The sequence below is a fragment of the Cottoperca gobio genome, chromosome 12 (assembly GCF_900634415.1).
Source record: "Cottoperca gobio chromosome 12, fCotGob3.1, whole genome shotgun sequence".
Lineage (NCBI taxonomy): Eukaryota > Metazoa > Chordata > Actinopteri > Perciformes > Bovichtidae > Cottoperca > Cottoperca gobio.
Genome location: NC_041366.1, coordinates 2756245 through 2771224, shown reverse-complemented (window position 1 = coordinate 2771224; position 14980 = coordinate 2756245). Strand labels below are relative to the sequence as shown.

Below are 14980 nucleotides of genomic sequence, written 5' to 3'. Positions count from 1 at the left end.
TATAGTACCAAAGCACAACTGACTTTTCACATTGAACAGGTGCTCTTTTATTAAATAAACTAAACGCTCATGTTATCCAATTTAACGTTTCAGTGTTTACTGCGTTGCGCATTCAAATTCTCTTCTCTTCTCTGCTCTGTTTCGCGATGGGCGGGGACACACACACAGAGCGGAGAGAAGTGCAAAGAAGTCAAAAATCCAACACCTTAATTATAAATGGAGCGACGTCGTCGACTACTACGAGCAGCCTGAGTGCAGCTTGTCTGCTGCTGGTCCCGACCAGAGCGGTAGTTTTTTTTTACCATCAATTCCATCCATCCATCCATCCATCGTCTACCGCTTATCCGGGATCGGGTCGCGGGGGCAGCAGCTCCAGTAAGGAACCCCAATCTTCCCTTCTCCGGGCCACATCCTCCAGCTCCGACTGGGGGATCCTGAGGCGTTCCCAGGCCAGTGAGGAGATATAATCTCTCCACCGAGTCCTGGGTCTTCCCCGGGGTCTCCTCCCAGCTGGACGTGCCTGGAACACCTCCATAGGGAGGCGCCCAGGTGGCATCCTTACTAGATGCCCGAACCACCTCAACTGGCTCCTTTCATCAATTCCGATTAGTTTTATTCATGATTTATCCTTGGAAAAACATTCAAGCATTTGAGCAGTGGTGGCTGAGGTGCTGTTCTGTTTTTTTTTTGTTGTTTTTTTCAAGCAGCACTATCGATCAGCAAAATAAAAGTCTAAAAACAACACAAAGTTGCCTGAACACTGGTCAGAATCAATTCAGAATTTGGTTTATTGCCAAGTAAATTTACACATACAAAAGACTTTGCCTCGCTCTTTTTTTTCTTTTTCAAATCTTAGATTTAGCAACATAGCAGAGCCTATAAAGCAAACGCCCCCCTTACACACACTGTCCAGCTAGCCGCTACAGCAAGTGTAACTATTACACTTATGTATAATTTAGTCTAGGTCTAGGACAACAAAACAAAAAAAGTATTCACCGTCACATGGAAGACATTTAAAGGCTTTACTGTTTATTTCTCATCTGCTCTGATCCACAGCTGTCTCTGAGCTCATTCATCTCTGTCTCTCTCTCTTAGACTTAATGGAGTCATGGATGAACACATTGTGGCAGGGGGGTGTGGTTAGGGCACCGGCTGCTGGGGAGAGATGGGAGTAATAGAAGAGTCCAGCAGTGACTGGTGCTACCCCGTCGTGCTGGTTCGTGCCACACAGAACCGTATTGACCAACGGGTCAATACGGTTCTGTGTGGACTATCGAGGTGTCCTAAATTCGGTGATTACCTGATTCCGTTCAGCTGTCTGGCTTCCAGCTGAGACACTCCCATCTCTCCCCAGCAGCCGGCGCCCTAACCACCCCCCTGCCACACACACGTTTTACTGCGGGCCCCTCAAATGCCAGAAATACATGTAAGCAAGACTGCATATGGAGAAAACCTCAGAGAACCCCAAAGCTATTCGCGTCTGACCAAAAGGGGTAGGATCACCCAAAATGTGATACCACTATAAAAATGCTGTGCAAGTGCACCAATGAGAGCAGGGCATGTTGTGGATAAAAATGAGAACACAACCCGCACCTGTAGTGCATTACCGGTAACATACTCGGGTTTGTCTCGAATGAAGAATGAACTCAATTGCAATTGAACTTTCATCTCCAGTGAATTTCCCTTTGAACCTGTTTTATGTTTAAATCTATAAAGGCTCCAATAGCTATTTATTGTAGTGAACTTACGGTGTTGGCGAGGAGGTTCTGACTCTACATCTGGCCCAGTAGTGGACTTTTCTCATCCGACACCTCCCTCCCTCTGTATCATATCTGTCAACCCTCCGGTTTTTCCCAGGATTATCCCGTAGTTTTCCTTCTATCCCAGCTGTCCTCCCGTTTAAATATTTTCCCATAATTATCCCGTATTTCTTACCTTTCAAAAGTAGAAATAGGCCTAATTTAAAAAAGTGCAGTGGTAAAGTGGCCTCTGGTAAAGCAGGTGGCAGTATTATGTTTAACTTTAGCTGAAAAACGTTATCCGCCAGTAAACACACAGAAGAAGAAAACAGGAACAATATCACAGAAGAAGACGAAACACTATGGATGAGAGTCACAGGGAACGGGAGATAGATGGAGACGCAGTTGTACCTGTTGTAAAACAAAAGCCACACAACTAAAAAAAACACAAAAAATAAATATTGCATGGTTAGCAACATTGTTGTTTTATTTACAGTGACAAGGCTAGGGGCCCTGTTCCCGCAATTGGGATTGAGTGAGGATAGGCGGAGTCCGTCAGAAACCTTCCCTTATTTTGAAATTCCAATGTTGACAGGTATGCTCTGTTTCTGTCTTGTGTGTTTTTCAAGTAAATATTAATCTAGCTGTCATCTCAAAGGGAGGTTTGTGCTCAGACAGTGAAAGCCAAACTGTCTGATCCTCCCAGTTAACAGTGCATCTGGAATACTGCCATACAGCCCAGATCCATGGAGTGCTGTAGTGATGGTTGTCCTTCTGGAAGGTTCTCCTATCTCCACAGAGGATCTCTGGAGCTCGGTCAGAGTGACCATCGGGTTCTTGGTCACCTCTCTTACCGAGGCCCTTCTCCCCGATTGCTCAGTTTGGACAGGTAGCCAGTTCTAGGAAGAGTCTTAGTTGTTCCAAACGTCTTCCATGTCAGAATGAAGGAGGCCACTGTGTTCTTGGGAACCTTTAAGGCAGCAGAAATTGTTTTGTAGCCTTCCCCAGCTCTATGCCTCGACACAATCCAGTCTCCACAGGCTTCCTTTGACCTCCTGGTTTGGTTTTTGCACAAAAATACATTGAGAACTGTGGGAGCTTACATAGACAGGTGTGTGTCTTTCCAAATCATGTCCAATCAATTGAATAACATAACAATATGTGGAAAAAGTGAAGGGGTATGAATACTTTCCGGAAGCACTGTCCAGGCCTGAAGCTCTTTCCCATCTCTGTTCATTTCAGGGTTATTCCTTATGACTATAGGTGACTGTGTGAATATATGTTTATATCCTGTGTCTACAGTTAGGTTCTGAACCTGTCCGTGCATTAAAGTCCCCACTCAGAAGGTTTTTGCCTTGGGCTTAAAAGTCTCTGTGCGTAGGGAGCTTTAGAACTCTTCTTCATGGTATGGTGACTGTGATGGAGGGGCGTATATTGTATATACAAATGGCTATCTCTCTGTCTCTCCCTCTCCACTGACACAATTGACTCTTAAAGGTCAGGTTGGGTTACACACACCTGCAAGTGATACAGGCTCATAAATATCTTGCTCCTCATGAATTATTCCAAAGCTTACCAGTTGTAATGAGCATGTGCATCCAGGCTGCCGTCAGGTGAAGCGGTCAGTGTGGATGGAGCAACAGAGCCGGGATGGACATCTCTGTTTTGCCCAACAACAACCACCCAGAGAAGTTCCTCCAGCTGGACGTTGGGATGTTGCCGGCCACACATGGCATGTTCCAGGTCGGGTCAGTCCTAACCAGTCAGAGATACTGGCAGAACAGAGTCTACTCCCAGGTACGGACCATGTCGCAGTCACAGCCACTCTTACTGTATGTTCATCTCTCTCTATGCTTATGTGTCTCGTTTCTCTCCTTTGGAAAGGATAACTGTATTTGTTCCTTAAAAATGATTTCACAATACAACCCAACCCAAATACATTTATGATGTGAGTTTAGTCTGCTTGAATGATCTTATAGCAGAGTTCATCATCAGAATTTGGTTTGAAACAAAAGAACAGGACAGTGCTGCATGCTTTTATTAGCCGTGCTTGCGCCTGTCGGGTGTGCGTTGAGAAGCAGTAGCGCCGAGATCAAAAAGTGGCTGATGGTGTGCTGCTCGTGTTCCACCGGCATATACCCTTTCCTAACGGCAGGTGCAGCTTGAAAGTAGTATGTCACTGTCAGGCTGTCACACCAGTAAAGTCCACTGATGCATGTTTCTCATAAATTAATATTTTATTTTATTTATTGGCAATGTTGCACAACATAGCGCCGTAAATAAAGAATTTTATAACGTTGAGTTTCTCTCGTCTATCACCAGTCTGAGTACTAATCAATAACAGAAATTAAGAGCCAAATAACTAAACGATTCTTGTATTATCAGACTCATAGTGAGAAAATTCCCCGTCTATCATATCTACTAAGCTGGTAGAAAATGTCTCATGCCAGAATAGCAACAAGTACTCATTCAAAGTATGGTGAATAATTAATGTGCCATGCGTATGCCTGGTTAATGTTCCATGATGTGGAGTTGTATTTAATGTGTGATCGCATTCTAATATTAAACAAGCCACAAATAATACCAATAAAATGTAGTTAGTTGGCTCTAAATTTCTGTTATTGATTAGTCAAACTGGCTACTGTGGCTAGGCTAACATCATCTGTGTTAGACTAGCCCTTGTATTATGTTAAGGGTCAATTTGACCCATTTCAGTTTTTGAGTTGACCAAAGTTCTGGTTAACTAGTCATTTTCTTCCTGAAATTTTGTGACTTTTCCTCATTTAGGGTGATGAACTGGGGTGTAATATCTGAACACTTAGATGTGTAGTGGAATGTCTGTGCAGAGTTTGTATACAAAGATGATGTCTGGGTCATTTTGACCCAGACACTTTGATGTGGGTAGGTAGCTGTTCAGATGTCTCTTTGATGCACTTTATTTTGATTGCATTTGTTTACATATTGACTGGCTCTGAACACCCATTTAGAACCAAGTGTGTGTGTGAATTAGGAGGAGGAGCTTTCTCACGCTTGTCCTTGTCAGTGTTGTAATGTCATCTCTCTGAGACACACAATAAAAAATGAGCTCCAAAAGATTTACAACTGAAGAAGCTTTATCACAGATTCTGGGCTGTGATAGTGATGTAGAGGAAGAGGTAAAATGGTCAACATCACCACACCAAAGACGAGGAAGACTGTCATTTTCCAATGTCATCAGAATGACTCCAGGCCCTACAAGATTTGCTGTCACACGAGTTGATGATATTCAATCAGCATTTCAGCTCTTCATATCCCACCAATAGAAAGGATCGTACTGGACATGACCAGCTTGGAGGGGAGGCGTGTATTTCAAGAGACATGGAAGCCACTGGATCAGATTGACTTGTACATTGTAATCCTGGTATTAGCCGGAGTGTACAAGTCAAGGGGAGAAGCAACTGCCAGTCTATGGGATGAAGAGAATGGAAGGCCAATTTTTCAAGCAACAATATCTCTGGAGTCATTTCACCTGATGTCTCGGGTGATCTGATTTGACAACCATGATACCAGAGCTGGTCGACGTGAAAGAGACAAACTACCTGTGATCAGAGATTTATGGGATAAATGGGTCGAAGTTCTTCCTTTGTTGTACAATCCTTGTCCCCATGTTACTGTAGACGAACGCCTTGTTCCATTCAGTAAAACAAGAACTCTTGTGTGAAATCCAAGAATTACATCTGCAGAAAGCACACAGTCACATGATGCCCATCATGTGGAGAGCATTGACAATGTGAGGAGAATATTTTGAGAAAAAAGTCAAATTAGTTTTTTTTTTTTTAAAGTAATGAGGGAAAAATGTTATGTAATGAATTGTTAAATATAGTGTTGGATTGTTGGCTGTTGAATAAAAAAATGTATTGTCCCTTTTCTAAATGTTCATATGATCTAAATTGAAGTTCTTATTGGTTTTACCTGGTTCTTTGGCTGTTTTACACAGTAAGGGTCAATATGACCCTAAACCTAATTAACGTATTTCTCTTTTCAACATAATACAAAGGCTGGAGAAACTGTGCTATGTTGCGCAACATTGTCAATTAAAACAGAAAAAATGTTCTTTTGGGGAAATATGTATCAGTGGACGTTACTGGTGTGACAGTCTGACAGTGACATACCACTTCAAGCGGCACCTGCCGTTAGGAACCGGTATATGCCGGTGGAACACCAGCGGCATACCACTCCAGGGATTGGCATATGCAACTGAACCATAGCGGCATATCATCAGCCACTTTTCGATCTAGGCTTCACTCCCGGAAAGAACGTTTTGTTATGTTAAAGGCAAATTCACAATTAATGTGAACGTAAAATGTATGATAATGGTACCGGGTTAAGAAGATGTTAGTGTGCGACTATGTCTGTGTGTACAATACTAACACATCACCTGGCGAAACAACCTGATGTTACCTATTAGCTCAATACAACAGATTACACAATACAGTTCAGTGAATAAAAACCAAATCAACACATGTACATACATTTACAACAGTTTAACAGTTCTATGTTTACTTAACCGTGTAAAGTTAATGTATACTCAATAATACACTATGCCCAGTGGAGGTTTAGTTCATGAATGGAAAGGCTACTTAGCTGTTTTAGCTTAGCGGCCGAATCCTTTGAGATGAAGAATAGCAGACGTGCTGTCTTTGTTGTTGCAGCGTGCTCCGGTCGAGTTGTGGTTGTTGTTGTTGTTGCTGTAACAGTTCAATGAACTGTGTGCAATACGGAAGAGACTGGTCACTCCGTTTGTTACCTTGTAGAATACAGTTAGCTCCTTGCTAACTGCTTGTTGCTCCTATTGTGAAGACTAGCTGGCTGTGGGGAGCCACTGCATGTACTAAGCTTTGTTACTGAAGATTAGCAGTGCTGGCTAACTGGAAGCCACGCTACGGTAACCAATCGCTCCTGTATATTGAGTCCTCAGGTGGAGTTTAGGGCACTTTCGAATGCAGACACAGGAAGTGGTTGCACGTTTTCACACCCATAGAGGATCATGGGAAATTGAAATCCATGGCTCAGTCGTCATGATGTGAGTCCCAACACCACACCATCTATCCTTCGACCCTGGTCATTTAAGTGATTGTGAATGTGTAAGAGAATTTGCACAACTAAAGTACAATTTAACTAAGGTTACTTTCACACCAGTTGCCTGTATTACAACACAAGTTCAACTCTGGCTGGCTGTCTTTGGGTTGCTCCACTGAGCCTAACATCAGTCATCCTACATGAAGAATGCTATCTCTGGCTTTAACAATCCAGCTGTGAGCATGTTCATGTGAAAAAGGCAGAATTCTTCATCACAGCAGCATCATCAGAACCATGAATGAGTACCCAAAGGAAAATGTACCCAAAGGAAAAAAATGTACCCAAAGGAAAAAACTTAATCTGTCACTTTGTGACAGATTAAGTTTTTTATCTATCTCTAAAGATAGATCTTAGATCTCTTTTTAGCCAGAATGCATTTCACGCTCATAATGTCGCATTCATTATCATTGACGATAATTAACTGCTTTTTTTCTTTCTTTTATTCTTTACATTTCCTTTTACTGTATCATCACAAAGTCTCCTCATTTTATTCTGAACTGCAGTGATGGAATAAAAGTATTGAAACTGTCAGGAAATAATCATCATCATGTAGGATATGTGTGTCTCCAGTGTCTTCTCTTAAAAGCCTAGGTGGATGTGGTAAGATTTCAAATTGCTGCCTCATTGTCTCCACAGAGGGAGCGAAGGGGAAACTCTCCTCCATCCCCAGAGGCTACTTCTGTGGTGTTTGATGCCAGATACCTGGAGAAGCACATCACACCTGTCACTCTGAAGTCCAACATTAAAAGGAATCCTCTCTACATGGACATAAGATCCATAGAAGTAGTGGACAACAAGAAGTCCAAGCCTTCTTGGACTGTCAAGGAGTATGACACACAAACAATCCACGGAAACCTCTCCGATTATTTAAAGGTAATGTGTGGAGCGGAGGAGACGCCGTGGATGATGACAGGATGAATGGCTGTTAGGGGGATGGATTGGTGCAAAAACAAAAAAGACAGACAGGTGGACATTCACTGTGTAGACTGTTTGTCTGATTTCATAATGTTAGGGAAAAAACCTCCAGATCTGTTGGTGCTACTCTGCAGACCAGTAACTATTGTAAAATGAGCCAGAGGCTGAGTCAGTGCTCTGTGCTGTATTATAAGGACATGTGCACCATTTAAGTACAATATCAACCAAACAGAGGAACATCTGCACTTCCTCAATTGCGAGGCATGGTATACGTCGTAGTTTTGCTGACTGACATTTGTTTTAAATCTGTGTTGAGTGAACAAAAACTCTCTGACCAATCAGTGGTCTGCAGGGTTTTTACGTCACCTTTTAGTTTCGGCTCAGCTCACTTGGAACCTCGGCTGAGATAGTACTAATGAAAATGTACCAGGAAACGCAGCATAGGGTAAATAAGTAGCTATCAACAGTTTTGGATAATTGCCAATTTACACAGGAAAGTTTAACCTAGCCTGCATCAAATGGGAAATATGGTGAATTTTGAAATATTGACATGTAATAAATAATGAAAAATATACTGGTAAGTTTCTGCAGTAATATTAGTAAACGACTGCACGACACTGATAAATCACAGCATTACCGTGATATGGGGGATCAGCTTTTGTGCACTGCCGAGGTGCTCTAGAGCAAGGCACCGGACCCCCACACTGCTCCCCGGGCGCTGTATAGTAGCTGCCCACTACTCCTAATACTACGATGAGTCATATGCAGAGTCTAAATTTCACTGTGTGTGCGGTGCTACCATTTCCATGGAACCACAGAAATGCAACTGAGTCACCTCATCAATCAGGTAATAAAATAAAAAGATACAATTATTGGTATTCTACTATTTATTTATGTGTTTACACATTAAAAAATACAATTATTCTAAAACAATATGTCGATATGCCGTACACAAACACCCTTTACCTTAATGTACTCAGATAAACTTGAATTTGAAACCAAAGTTTGTGCAGGAGAAGTAGGAAGCCAAATGCTTCTCTTTAAAAATAAATCTATATTCATGAGTCATTTATATTTTACTGGCTCTTATGTTTTACCTGCTCTCTCTGCTCCAATGTTTTACATTTTCTCATCAGTTCTCTATTTCTCTTTTCTTGTGTGAGAAGCATGCGTCCTGAAGGTTGGGCACTGATACATGATAAACATACCATTACTTTAGCCTGGAATCATTCATATCATATTCAGTCGAGGGATGAATTATTTCTCTGCTTGTTGTATTTGATGTAATGAAGTAACACTGCCACCCGCTGTTCATTCTTAACTTCACTGACTCATGGTTCATACACTCCTTTCCATTGCTATAGTGCCATCACCACCGATGGGACTAAATTTGAATGTAAAATTAAACCAACTGGATACATTTAATATCCATCCATTCATCGTCTACCGCTTATCCGGGGTCGGGTCGCGGGGGCAGCAGCTCCAGTAAGGAACCCCAATCTTCCCTTCTCCGGGCCACATCCTCCAGCTCCGACTGGGGGATCCTGAGGCATTTAATATGAAAACTCTAAATAGTAAAAAAAAAGAAAAAGAAGAAGATAGTAATAATATTTCAAATACCAAATGTGCCCGATGCCAACTTAAAATACACCCTTGTCTTATTATATAAGTAACAAGGGACATTTAGTAAATGTTGACTTTAAAGTTATATGCAGCTAAGCATGGAAGCATTTTTTAAGGTATTTTATTACTTTACAAGTAATGTGGAAATCATTCCGTAAATTGAATTAGTAATATTCAATTCAATTGACAACTGGTTTTCCCAAACTTCGATTTTGGCTACAAAATGACAAACATACAGCGAACAGGCAGGATACAAACTAATAGTGTGTACAGGTACTGATAACAAATCACTGGGGTTACTTGTACATGGTTATGTTTTCATTTTCTTTGCAGGAGGAAGAGAAGACCCCTAAAGATCTGGACTTTTGGCTCGAGGATCTCTACACACCAGGATTTGACTCTTTACTGAAGAAGAAAGAAGCAGAACACAAAAGAAAAAGACTTTGCAAAATTCTTTCTTCAATCATTTTGTGTGTTTGTGCAGTACTTATTGTTATCATAGTGCCAGTTGTGGTTCTACACAAGAAAACTGATTGAGGACATTGCCATTGTATAGTGCAACTTTTAGTACATCTTCTTTACTGTTGCTAATATATTGTTCTTTTCTCATTTGATTTTGACAGAGAACTAGAAGTAGAAAAGTGTCTGGAGATATAATGCACATGATTTGGTTGCACAGCTGCCACACTCTCCCTGAATGAATGGATATCTATTGGCAAGCTGCAATCTGCAACACTGGTCACCTGTCTGTACTTCCAACATGTTGGAAGTAAAGTGACCCACTCGACCTCTCTATGGCCTAATTTGTGTTTATTGGGTAGTATTTTTGATATACACTCCTCAATTCCTTATTTCATATTTTTCCTCAAAACATATGATAAGAAAGTAATTACTCCTCACCATGGGGCGCCTGGTTAAGTTTTAAAATGAAGGAGTAAACTTGGAAAACTACATAATTGGTGAGGTGGTCTGGGAGGCTCCCCCAGAAATAAACACATTTCCTCAAATCAAACTGCTCTTGGATAAGGTCAAGCGCTGTCAGTGTCCTCACGTTATTATTTAAGAATTGTGTTTCACAAATGTATTGTGGCCAGTTGAAAAGGTCTGGTTTAAACCTTAAAGGGGACATACAGAACAATCTGGAGTGCCTACCAACACACAAACTGTGAAATAGGACAACCCAGTCAGTGTTTTGTAAAAACATGAGATCTAACAAGCTTCTGTCAGATTTGGCTCCCCTTCCTATGTCACTCGAGGCTCGTTAGAATATACGTGAGGATTTACGCCCATGGCTTCCGTTGCAATTTTGCTCGCAAGCCAATCAGGGCAGACTGGACTTTTTATCGAGGTGGTCTAAAAGAGACAGGTACTGAAACTGAGCGTTTCACACCCACAATACAAGTATGAAACTGAAGATTAGCACAATATGTCTTTTTAGGAATATTTCTATCCACTGTGAAATGTGACTGGTTATGCTGACTGTGTAAAACACGGACATTAAGCCTGACATACCTTCGAGTTTGGATCTGGCTGGAGCCTAGTTGGAAGGAGTTGTCTTAGACAGTGCAGCACACAAACGTTCCAGTTGCTTCACACAGCAATTTATCGCCAAGTTGATTTACCTAAAAATTCTTAATTCCTAATCTTCTGATGTAAATTGCGAACAAAGAAAACTATGGATCAGCAAAAAGAAATTGTACGCCAATAAATTCATGATGTGCACCCTTTTTTTTATTTCCTATCATTATAGGCCTAGTTGTTGATAGGCGACCCTCTTGCTCATATATCACCTATGCAAAGGATTGTGGGTGAGAAGCATGCTGACTTGTATACTTCAAAATGTAGGCGGATGCAGTTGAACATTAAACCTTTAAAGATTACAGCTAAAAAACACACAAGCAAAATAAATGCTGTTTATTTTTTATTACTATTTAAATTATTTTATTTTTATAAAGGCTTTTAATGTTTGCACTTAGCATAAACAATGTGGAACATATTTTAAGTCTTAGCAGATGGATTTATTTAGTTTGAAATTAAATACATTTGACTTGTAGTTTGTTGTTGTGCACGTTGTACATTTAAACGATGTTGAGCAATTGTTTTAGTAGTTACAAAGTAGTTACCTAGCTTTAAACATATTGTAACCACTCTTCAGAAATAATACAGAGCACAAAAGGAGACTTCAAATGTACTGATTTCATTTGATTGATTTATTGCAATAAAGATGTACAAAGTATTGGTAATCATAAATGTTAAAATGTTAGAAAAAGCATATCTGTGACTGTTAACAGTACAGTGTATCAAAACATTACTGCTTCAACCGGCTGGGTCGATTTCATCCACATTAGTGTGAAAGCAGGAGAAAACAGGTTTGATCTGCTTTTGACGTGATGTCTTTTCTTCAAAAGGCATTGAAAAGATAGAAATACAGACTCAAAGAGAAAAAAAAAGACACAATTTGCTAAAAATCAAAAAGGCAACAAAACAATAAGATAAAAATCAACATGCAAATTAACTTACAACCAAAACCCAAATTTACCAAAGAAAAACAAAAGATTGTGGAGAAAATCCTGAACTAAAATAAATATCTTTCTCCACATTGAAATTATTCCACTCCCTTAATTTATGCCAATAGACTAAGAAGTGTATGTACAGGTTAGTAAGTTTGCAGTGTGGACAACATCATGGCTCAACACATGACTGATGGGAACCGGAGAGGAAGGGGGGCTTTGGCAAAGAATCCATACAATGATTTGGAGATGTAAAAAATGATGACATGGTGGCCGACACGGTAGTATCGTCAGACAGGGTTCTACTATCTATCGGGAGCTGAATGAAGACACACAAACACTATTATTATGTTGTAAAATGTTGACAGGAGGTCTTTTTGTTTCATTTAATGTGACATATCAAAGACAAAGATCCCCTCCAGGTCAGACTAAAACATTTATATGTGTTTATATAGGCATATATATATTCTATAATATACAAATATAGAGTAACCCGTGTTCTTGTTTGTAATATTGTTGTTCTGTAACAGTAAGGGAGAGTGAGTGCTTCACAGCAGAAGACACACTCCTAGATGTTGTTATAATGCACAATAGCCCCCAAAAGTCAGAATGTCTTTGTAGATCACAATATTTTTGTCCCAAATGCATACTACGAATAAAGTTGACTAAAAGTACAGTATGTGCTGTATACTTATTGTCATAGTATTTTGTTGCAGTTAAACAGAGATCAATGTATGAAACCAGTTTGTACCAACAGGCGATGATGCAACACTGACGTCAATCGAAGTGTAACTGCAGTGACTTTGTGTTGTGCTTTATAAAGTCGGGTCACTGGCAACTAACAGATTTATTTGTATTTGTTAATGGACAAAGCAGCAGAGGTAGAAGTATCTTGACTTTTAGTCCCTAGTTTTGGACAAGTATACTTAGTGTTGTTATTTCTTAAGTTTAAACACAAACAGTACATACATGTACAAACCAAGATCACAATGTAATTCAGTCTGATTGGATCCGCCATTTATAATACCAACATGGATGTGGCTCCATCAGCTCTGCGTCTCTTTGGGTCCACCACAGTTTGGATGGTTCTCTTCTTTTACACATGACGTGTTCAGGAAGGTTTGACACTAAGACCTCTGCTAGCGCTAACAGTGAGCAGGGCAGATATTTTGGCATTTAGGGGATGCTATTGAACGCTATAACTTAAGCAGGGAGTGTCTTTGACTGTGCCTTCAATCAAAAAGGTTTACATTTCATCAAGAAGGACATACTTTTCATACTTGGAAAGTACTCAGGGTATATTTAATACACTGGTGAGCATGAATGTGTACATAGTTAGTGTGTCTGTACTGGATGCATATGCACTCAGAACAACCTCTCCTCACATCACACACATGCATACATATGTATATAAGTCCAGGCCTACACATTATGCAGGTGAAGCAGAGATGCAGCTGATGAAGGCCAACAGCACAATGAAGCGGACACACAGTTCTTATACATGTTGGAAAATAAAGAGACTACAGCTACTTAGCTACAGTGTTCATTATTATACAGTACATTCAACTAACCTAAGCGTCGTCACAATCCCCATTTGAAATTGCATACAGAGAAGGACAGAGTACATGAAAGTAACAAGCTGAATGTTGAAACTGCCCGTTTCTGGGGGACACGCAGAGAAAAGTACATAAAGAACCCTGTTTCATCCATTGGTTGTGAGGCAGTTTCTAATCTATAACCAGAATAGAGCTTTTCTTCTGAATTGTGTTGCAGTTTAGGTCTGATCTCACTTCACACTTAATTGCTGACATTAGCAAAAAGTGGAAGTATGGGATAATGCACAAGGAGCGGTGCAGCCATTTGTTGTTGAACTGCAGTTAGCGACACATTATCCTGCTTAGAGCAGACTCCTCATTTATTCACAATTCAAAATAATGATTAATTTTTCAACGCTCTCAAATAGAACATTTATGTGGGCTAACCTTAAACTGTGTTCACACTTAACACATTGTTGCTTTATGTCATTCATGCAAATGAAGTGTTTCAATAGTCCATGTTTGTTCTCCTTTAAGGACAGCACCGATGTTCGTTGTAAGCTAGCAACTCCAGTTTCAAAACGTACCAGTAACTTCCTGTTCGTTCTTCATTTCTCTTAAGACTTATCTTGTCTGCCTATTTTCATGAATTGGAACTCCTTGGGGTAAGTAAGATTATTTTACCATGTGTTGAAACATTTTAACTGTAATGTCTTTGCCTCAGATTGGTCTGCCCAGGGTCAATTTTGCAACCACTTGTGTCTTTGCACTGATTTTTATAAACAATGGTGGAGCTTCAAAAAGTACCTTTGCACTCAGTCTGAAGGCACCTCTAGAAAAACTTTAGAAAAACCTTTAGAATTTGGGAAAACTGCGTCAGAGCTGTGTGGTTATCTGAACATAACCCTCACTCTCTGGTCAAGTCAATATTCTCTAATATAGAACAGGGGATACATCTGACCCATTTACAAACATCACATTTAAAATGTGAAAGGGTCTATACATGGCTTTTCTTGGAGACATGGTTCCCCTAAGAAGGCTACAATCCAGTTCCTAACGTGGCCTTTATATGAACTGAGGCGAGTAGATCCTTTCACATGGACATTTATTACAAGCACTCACGCAACACAAGCTCATATGCATAGAGGTATATGTTCACTCAGCCTTGACACATTCTAATGTCACATTCTTCCTGCCAGCAAGTCTTCCAGTGTGAAGCTCGTGTGTTGTTCATTCTCTCTGCCCTTCTGGGCTTCATGGGAATGGGAGACCAACAGTCCGTCATGCACACAGGCGTGCACAAGTGCAACACTCAGGTACTGTGGCACTAACTTCCCCGGCAACACGCAGGCCTACAGTAAGCAATGTAACAGACTAATGCAGGTGGACTATGGGAAGAAAATTAAGATGCATATACAGTAAAGAAGACAATTGTGCTGAAACACTTCTCATAACATGTAACCAAAGGACCTCTATCTGCATTCACCCACAAACCGTCCAGCCAGTATGGCTTATAAGAGAAAAGGAACTCATGACAATC

At 40.5% G+C, this 14980-nt stretch overlaps 1 protein-coding gene across 1 annotated transcript; it reads left to right on the top strand.

The window, feature by feature from the left end:
- The first annotated feature begins 3389 nt into the window (after nt 1-3389).
- Nucleotides 3390-14771, top strand: minar2 (membrane integral NOTCH2 associated receptor 2). The gene is made up of 4 exons (XM_029445135.1): nt 3390-3536; nt 7494-7730; nt 9738-9815; nt 14640-14771. Exons 1-4 carry the CDS (start codon nt 3390-3392, stop codon nt 14769-14771), a joined length of 594 nt encoding a protein of 197 aa, XP_029300995.1.
- Nucleotides 14772-14980: the final 209 nt, after the last annotated feature.

Excerpts from the sequence above, each read along its gene's own strand:
- minar2 (XM_029445135.1), top strand. The coding sequence starts at position 3,390 with ATGGACATCTCTGTTTTGCCCAACAACAACCACCCAGAGAAGTTCCTC. Across the intron at positions 7,731-9,737 it reads ACCTCTCCGATTATTTAAAG|AAGACCCCTAAAGATCTGGA; the intron begins GTAATGTGTGGA and ends CAGGAGGAAGAG. Across the intron at positions 9,816-14,639 it reads CTTTACTGAAGAAGAAAGAA|CAAGTCTTCCAGTGTGAAGC; the intron begins GCAGAACACAAA and ends TCTTCCTGCCAG.